The sequence below is a fragment of the Juglans microcarpa x Juglans regia genome, chromosome 6D (assembly GCF_004785595.1).
Source record: "Juglans microcarpa x Juglans regia isolate MS1-56 chromosome 6D, Jm3101_v1.0, whole genome shotgun sequence".
NCBI classification, from domain to species: domain Eukaryota; kingdom Viridiplantae; phylum Streptophyta; class Magnoliopsida; order Fagales; family Juglandaceae; genus Juglans; species Juglans microcarpa x Juglans regia.
The window spans coordinates 9,743,393-9,751,421 of NC_054604.1; the positions used below are offsets into that span (position 1 = coordinate 9,743,393).

General features: G+C 37.8%; 1 protein-coding gene across 1 annotated transcript; it reads left to right on the forward strand.

Annotated features, from left to right (window-relative positions):
- Window positions 1-2,694: 2,694 nt before the first annotated feature.
- Window positions 2,695-5,797, forward strand: LOC121235998. The gene is made up of 3 exons (XM_041132478.1): window positions 2,695-3,208; window positions 3,317-3,664; window positions 5,105-5,797. Exons 1-3 carry the CDS (start codon window positions 2,897-2,899, stop codon window positions 5,597-5,599), a joined length of 1,155 nt encoding a protein of 384 aa, XP_040988412.1. The 5' UTR covers window positions 2,695-2,896; the 3' UTR covers window positions 5,600-5,797.
- Window positions 5,798-8,029: the final 2,232 nt, after the last annotated feature.

The window sequence follows — 8,029 nt, forward strand, 5'->3', positions numbered from 1 at the left end:
AATTCCTATAGCTAAAGCCTAAGACCTTATGAGATACTTACTAGGATTTCAAGCTACCTATTTAGCGCGCATGAATAACATAGGAATTAACTTTAACAATAAGATGCGACATGGGAAGAAAAAAGGCAAAAAGAAAAAGGAGAATGAAACAAGGGTAAGATCAAAAGATAACAAATGGTGATGGTCTAGCAAACATATACATATATAGGTTAGCCATTTTTATGAGGACCCCAATTACCAAAAGCAACTCGTACACATGTGCTTAGAGGAACAACAAAAAGAAAACACAAAACAAAACAACATTAATAATGCAAATCAAAACAAAGATCATGCATGATATATATGAATAATGCTAGTATGTCTTCTCATTTTGTCTCTTCATTTTGATCGCTTATGTATTTAATTTATTTAATTTTTTTTTTGTTTATTGATTAAGGAAATGACTATGAGTATATTGATATATTTTTTTATTTTTTTAAAATGTATAAAAATATTAAAAAAATGTGAAAATAAAAAAATAAAAAATAAAAAAGATGAATTTTGCCTAGATGGCACGCCTAATGATCACTGCTGGGCAGCAGCCTAGCAGTACTATATATATAACTATAGTTATATATATATATATATATATATATTATATCATCCCCCAACTAATGAAAGTCACATTTCAACGTACGTTTGGGCAACAAATAAATTATAAGTAGTACTTACTTACTAGTGCTTGGCTTTGAAGATCAGTACTACTCATCTCTCACCAAAATGACCCACCAATAGTACCACTTCTGCCTGCCTATCATCCACTACTCACTCTCCCCCGATGCCGACCCACCACCACCACCACACAGTACTAATACTACCGTTTTGTCACTTTGCTGCTGCTGCTGCTGCTACCTCATCCGCCGGCCCACCTTCCATTGATTAATTAACATCCAACACTACTCCTCACATTCCACATGGACGACAGTCAAAAGAGTCTTTAGAAACTTTCCTAATAATCAACACTACTTATTAAATAATAATAATAATAATAAATTTATAATAATTATAAGGATATTAATGCTTTTGATCATCTTTATTAATATAAATATTAATAGATCAGACAGATTTATATGACTGTGGGCATCACTTGGGTGCTGAATTTTATTGATTATTTTTGGGGACCATTGGTCATAGAATCAATATCGAAGGAAAGATTCTAACTAGGCGTGATTCCTTTTTTTTAATTTTTCCCTTCCCCTTCCTCTTGGGATTCGATATATTAAAGCATACTTAGTACCTAAAAAAAATGAAGATTTGGTAGATTTGTCCTACATGGAAGTGGGTGCCCTCTAGTCAATAAAATCAATAATAAAACACATGGAAGTGGGTGCAGCTAGCCCCTTCCACCAATCCAGCTTCAACTTTAACATATATAGACCATTATAACCCCCTCCATATTCCAAATTAACCAAAAGATTAAAATAAATAAAAAAGTAAGGAATACCTTGTAATTTATATAGATTGATGGTCCTTAATTTTAAGGATAGTGATAGGTTTACTATTCTATTATTACGTATTTACTATCTAAATATATTTCAAATATTTTTATTTTTTTAAAGTATTTTTTTTAACATCTTTAATCATTAAAAAAAAATTAAAAAAATATATAACTTTACTAATACTCACTTTCTTAATCATTAAGTAAAATTAAAAATTAAAAAAATATCTAATACAAAAAAAGTAGTAGATGAGTAGTGGTAGAGTAGTAACCCTATCATTATTATAATTTTAAGTATACTAGGATATTAAAATCTGCTTAAGGATTTAGGTTGCGTTTCAATAGGGAAGTAATCTCAGATATTTTGTGAATAATAGTAAAAAAATAATTATATAATATTAAATATTAATGAATAATAATGAAAAATAGATGAGCAGTAATAATAAATTAATGAATAGTAATGAAATATATAAATAAAATCTTTTAGTAGTACCCTAACTTCAAGAATTCTATATTTAAGACAGACCAAATAAACTAGTTTTGTATTTAATCCTGTGAAATATTAATAAAACTAATTTTGCTTCTCCATGTACTGTTTTTTCTCCAATTTTCCGACCTTATGGCCGTGTTCCATCCTCTTTTAAGTACTAATTTGATTTAAGAAATGTTTTAGTTATAAAGAGATTTTATAAAAATAAAATTATAAATTAATATAATTTAATGTAATACATTAAATTATAAATATATTTTTATTATAAAATAAATTTAACGTATTATATAATAAAATTATATTAATTTTTTTTATAAATTTTTTTTATACCTGCCACACTTCTAGCTTGATTTTGTGTTGCAAATTAAAGAATACTGATTAATTAGTGCCAATGGATCATCATTAAGGCAGTAGTATTGCTAATAAAACCGAGACGCGTGGGATCATTATCCCAGAAAGATATTCGTCCCTGAAGAAAGAGAAGGACAAGGGCATTAGGGTCTATATAATTGGAGTCATGAAAAAGATCAGAGGGTGATGAATGCATGAGGTCCTTTCTTTATCTTACTTGGAGTAGCTCTAAGAGTATGCATATAAAGATAAAACGACAGGAGTCTTTGTCGTCCTCTGTAAAAGAAGAATAAAGAGAATAGACAGCCCAACATGCAAAATGCGAGTGTACCCATTGTTAAGACTCTCCCATCATCTCAGCCGTTGGCTTTTTAGATGAGCTGTCCCTTTTTTTGGTCTCTCCCCACAATGCTTAAACACTCCCTCTCCCTTCTCTCTTTTTAGACCCAAAAAAGAAACCATGACCTCTATTTCACACTACTCCTCCCTCCTCAACACCCAATTCCCTTATCTTCTTCTTGATCTTCTCCTTCAATAACTAAAGCACTACTTCTCGTCTGCTGTTTTCAGTACTTAGGATGAGTTCCAAAATGCGAAGGAAACAGCAGATGTGGTATGTCCCGCAGCCACTGACGCCGCTCATGGAATGGCCTGACAACGAAACCCAAGAAGAAGGGAATAAAAAAGAGAGTCATTGGGAAGTCATACGTGAATGGTTTAGAACACCAAAAACCTCTCCTGCAAATGGTTTTTCTGGTTCTTTGGATGGAAACATTCAAGCCAAGAGGCAAGATTTAAAGCTCTTGCTTGGTGTCCTAGGCTGTCCCCTGGCTCCAATTCCCCTTGTCAACGATCCCATTGATCGCCTCCACATGAAAGACATTCCTATGGTATATACATCACGTTCATATATTAATCTTGTTTCTTCTATATTGTATATTATTCCATTTTGTTCTTTTCTGTTAGATGTCATAACCCTTTTCGTTGATATCAAACAGGAAACTTCCATTGCAAACTATATCATAAAACAATATCTGGCGGCGACCGGATGTCTGAAGCAAGGAAAGTGTGCAAAAACCATGTACGCTAAAGGGATGGTGAAGATGATTTGTTGTGAAACGGAGGTTTCGTCGGGGAAAAATGTGAAAAGTTTGGGGACAAGAAGTGGGGACAGTGGCTGCTTTGTACTTTGGCAAATGTTGCCCGGAAAGTGGTCTCTGGATCTGGTGGTGGGAGGGAATCAGGTCATAGCCGGTAGTGACGGGAAGATTGTGTGGAGGCACTCACCTTGGCTCGGCACTCATGCAGCCAAAGGCCCCCAACGCCCACTGCGCCGTATCATACAGGTATAACTTGTGTACAAGTTTTATTAAGCATGCATGCATGATCTAATTATCCTTAAAAATGGTTGTAATTATGTCGAAGTTCTACACTAATTTGAGGTCTTGATAGTGTTACGATCGAGAAACACGGAATCATTTATTAGAATCATTATCAAATTTTCTCAAGTTGGAAATATAACTTTTATTTGGTATCTCATCAGTCAATAATCCCGAGATCGATCATAATGAGACATGCCATTTATAGATGAAATGTCGTGTTTCTAAGATGGACAACCTTCTATTTTGGAACATTAACTTACACAGAACTTGCTAATAAGAATGTCGGACACATTCCAATAGATATGTTTTGAATTTTGACATACTTTAAACAAGATAAAGAGGTTGTCAAAGTTGATCTAGGTAAAGTTTGATGTTGTGGTGTGTTGATGAGATTAATGTTATGGGTCCAACCAAAGCATACGATGGAGTATTCAAATTTCTTTACCGGACAAAATATTAGAGATTTGAGGAAGAAAGTCATAATCCCGAGAAATGGTATATTTTGGCTGACAATGATAGAGAAACTGTCCCATGCTTTACCCTACACACGGGGCTTCTTTTTCCGAACACTCTGAGTTAGGAGTTGGCACGTGATAATCTTGGTGACGTCATCTGTGATCGAGCATAACTATTGGTCCTCTTGGGATTGCCGTTTACTGTTACTAAAGTGCATTCTACATTATCCTTTTGCCCTTTAACTTTTCCTTTTTGCAACTTTAGTTAATAATGTCGCATTTATTGCATCATAACCCTTTCTTTTCTGTCTTTTCCCCCACTCACCCCTCCCTCTTCTTTCTTTTTATCTGCTTGTTCTCATGCGTTTGTTTTTTCTGTGAAAGAGAAAAAGAAACCCCAGAAATCTTCTTTTCTTTTCTTTTTTCGATAACTGAAGAAAACATTGAGCTACAGCATACCGCTTGTTCAGATGTATAAACTCTATATGGTCACATCCAACCTTGTTTTTTCTACCTTCCTCCAAGATAGGACATCAATTTTTTAACACAGTTTAGTTCAAGACATGCTTGGGAAATTCTTACATTTATGAAATTCAAAGTGAATCACAAAAGTACGTGGAGCTTTACTAAATATAATTTTATATTCATCATTTCTTTTTTCATCATCTTCTCATCATGTGACAGGACATTAGATGATAGATTTACAAATAAAATATAATAAATAATCTTTAATTATTTAATAATACATTATGAGATCATGATAAAAATTAAAATGAGGAGTAGTATTACTCTTTTTCTTTTCCAAAAATAAAAGGGCAGCTAAATATGCCATCATAAACTTGAAAAATTCATAAGCAAGTGTAGATCATCATGAATCATCTTAGAATTGCTTAGATCGTGCTGTTCATTTACTCAATTATTTTTTGGCTCTATCATGAATCTTATACAGGGCCTAGATCCGAAAACAACAGCCAGCTTATTTGCTAATGCCCAGTGTTTGGGGGAGAAACAAATTGGGCATGATGACTGCTTTGTACTAAAAGTGTCCGCCGATCGAGCTGCTGTCATGGAAAGAAGTGAGGGCCCGGCTGAGGTGATCAGGCATGTATTGTATGGTTATTTTTGCCAAAAGAGTGGCCTCCTTGTATACCTGGAGGATTCCCACCTCACCAGGGTACAAACCCCAGAAAATGAAATTGTGTATTGGGAGATCAGCATTGGAAGTAGCATTGGTGACTACAGAGATGTTGATGGTGTGCTAATTGCTCATCAAGGAAGGTCCGTTGCCACAGTTTTCCGATTTGGAGAGTTGTCCCAGCAACATAGTAGGACAAGAATGGAAGAAGTTTGGACCATTGATGATGTTGTGTACAATGTTCCGGGGCTTTCTCTGGACTACTTCATCCCTCCTGCTGATATCGTCCATAACATGCACTCCCCATAGTTAACTAACAAAATTTAGGATGTTTTTCCTTATCTTCTCTTATGTTTTTTGTCCTAATCACAATATTGGCGGGTTGAGGGTGTAATTTTTCACTTAAATGTGTTTAGTGTAGTTGGGGGATGGTTAAGATTTCCAGTTATTATGCTAAAATGAGCAATTCAAACAGTGGATGGAATAAAGGGGTTTGGTGTTTTTTTTTTTTTTTTTTTTTTCTTTTTCTTTTGTAAGTAAGGGGGATTGGTGTTTCTAATGCATTGTTATAAGAAAATGCCTTGTGCGAAAACTGCATCCATTTTTCCAAAATTTTCCGTTTGTTTTGCTGCTAAAAATGTAACAACGATACATCAAGATGTGGAGAGCCCCTAGATCGGTCTGCAAACCAAGTCCTACGGTTCAGTTTGGTGCCTAGACCAAAGATTGAATCCTAGCGCTCATGAGCAGACCTTCTCAAATTGAGGCCGCATGCATGCATTGACCATCTAAGGGTCTTGATGTTGGTGGCAAACACCACCAGCTCGATCGATTATCATCGAATGATCTCTCTTTTATTCGCAGTAGTTTAATGATAGCAACTCTTAAGCTTAGATCTGTCTAAAAGAGTGCGACTTGTTTCTCAATATGTAACTCGAAACTTATCTTGATTGAAATTGATTCATGCTTTGTTTGTTAAATAAATCCTCTATGAATACTAAATTATGGTCAAGTATTGAATAATACAACTCATAAAATCCGACTTATCTTATCTTCACGACGAATAAGCTTGTATAAAGATCAACTTAACTATTAAATTTACTAGTCTGCACGTACGACTCGTCAGCCAATTGAGGTGTTAGGCCTCCTATACTAATCCCATGCTTCACGCGTGCTGCTCCCCCTTGTGGGCTTCGTGGGCCATTGTCCCTCTGGGCCCTGCCCAAGTCACCCCATCCTCACATAGACTTTGCTTTGCCAGGCTATTCTTAGGCCCACCTGTGCCCCGTGGACTGCGCTTGCTTGGTCTGGCCCATTTCTGGGGACAATCCCCCTTCTTAGTACCCCGCAAATTCCCACCTTTCATGTATGGTGAGAATTCTAAACATATCTTCCGCCTTTCTCGGGGCAGTTCCTTTTGAAATACGTTTCGCACCCCGCGACGGTTTGGCCGTGCCATAATGGTCCTGACGGCGCCTCGAGCTCTCCTCAATGCAGAAGGGAGTTTGCCCATGTACAATGCAGGCCACTGGGTCGTGCTACCCACACGTCTGTCGTTTGCTCTCCTCAATGCCACCTTGCGAGTCTGCGACAGTTTGTCTATGCCATAAATGACTCAACGGCACTTTGTGTCCGTCCCAACCCTTCGTCATCTACCAATTTGAAGTAGTGGGAAGCCCGCCCACACATTGCGTGGGTCATTGGGCCGTGCTTCCCACGTGTCCATGGTTTGCTCTTCCACAATGCAACTCCAAACTGTTGGACTCCAAGAGGCCACTCCATGCGTTTCTCGAGGTTCGGCGCGCCACTCCAAATGTTTCTCAAGGTTTAGCACATCTTTTGGTCTTTTGGCTCGCGGTCACTTCATTGTTTAATGAAGGCCAAACATTGCGTCCTCTTCTATATAACGCCCCATTCTCCCACTTTCCCTCACTTTTTCCATTTCCATTCTTCTTTTTCTTCTTCTTCTCACATTCTCCCTTGTGCTTGCTTTCCTGTTTTCTCCCTTCACTTCCTCACTCCCTTCACTTTCATACTCTCTTCTTTTGCATAGCTCTCAATGGCTCCCAAAGGGTCTTCCGATCCTTGTTCTTTGTACTTCGTTGGGCGAGGATTGGAATTATCGATTTCCACCAACGATCTCCGTGCTCTGAGGAGGATGTATGACATCCTAGAATTGGTTGTCATAAAAGTTCCTAGGCGCAGCGTTGTCGCGATGGACTTTGACGGGATGGCTTCTTGGGTGGCGCTCTACCCCCTAATGTTCATGATTGGCCTTCGCCTCGCCTTTTGTTGCTCTATCTACAACGTTCTCAACTTCTTGGTATCAGCTCTGGTGCAGCTCCACACGAATGCCTGGCGGCTTCTAATTGCTAGTTGCATAATCTTTCAGAGGGTGCTCAGTTCGAGTCTCGAGGAATATCCTGACTTAACAGCTCAGGAGTTTATGTTGGTGTATGGGGCTCTACGCTTTGACGGAGTTTGTGTAGTTTTTAGACGCGCTCCACCGAGATGCACATTTCTACGCTGGAAAGGTAGCACTCCCATATCAAAGACTGGTCCCGCCAATTCTTCTTCATCTCAAACTCGGGATGGAAGTATTCCAAGGAAGAGCTGGTTCACCAGGAGTTCCCTATCCGGGCTATCTGGTCATACGTGCCCAATAGAAAGGGCATGTCCATCAGGCTGAGTAGAAGGGAGGAGGCCAGGGTGACTATCGTATTGTCTTGGGTGGTGGCG

What these genes read in the sequence shown, in the direction of transcription:
- LOC121235998 (XM_041132478.1), top strand. Translation starts at nt 2,897, where the DNA reads ATGAGTTCCAAAATGCGAAGGAAACAGCAGATGTGGTATGTCCCGCAG. An exon ending in ACATGAAAGACATTCCTATG is followed by an intron (nt 3,209 to 3,316) that starts GTATATACATCA and finishes GATATCAAACAG; the next exon opens with GAAACTTCCATTGCAAACTA. An exon ending in CACTGCGCCGTATCATACAG is followed by an intron (nt 3,665 to 5,104) that starts GTATAACTTGTG and finishes AATCTTATACAG; the next exon opens with GGCCTAGATCCGAAAACAAC.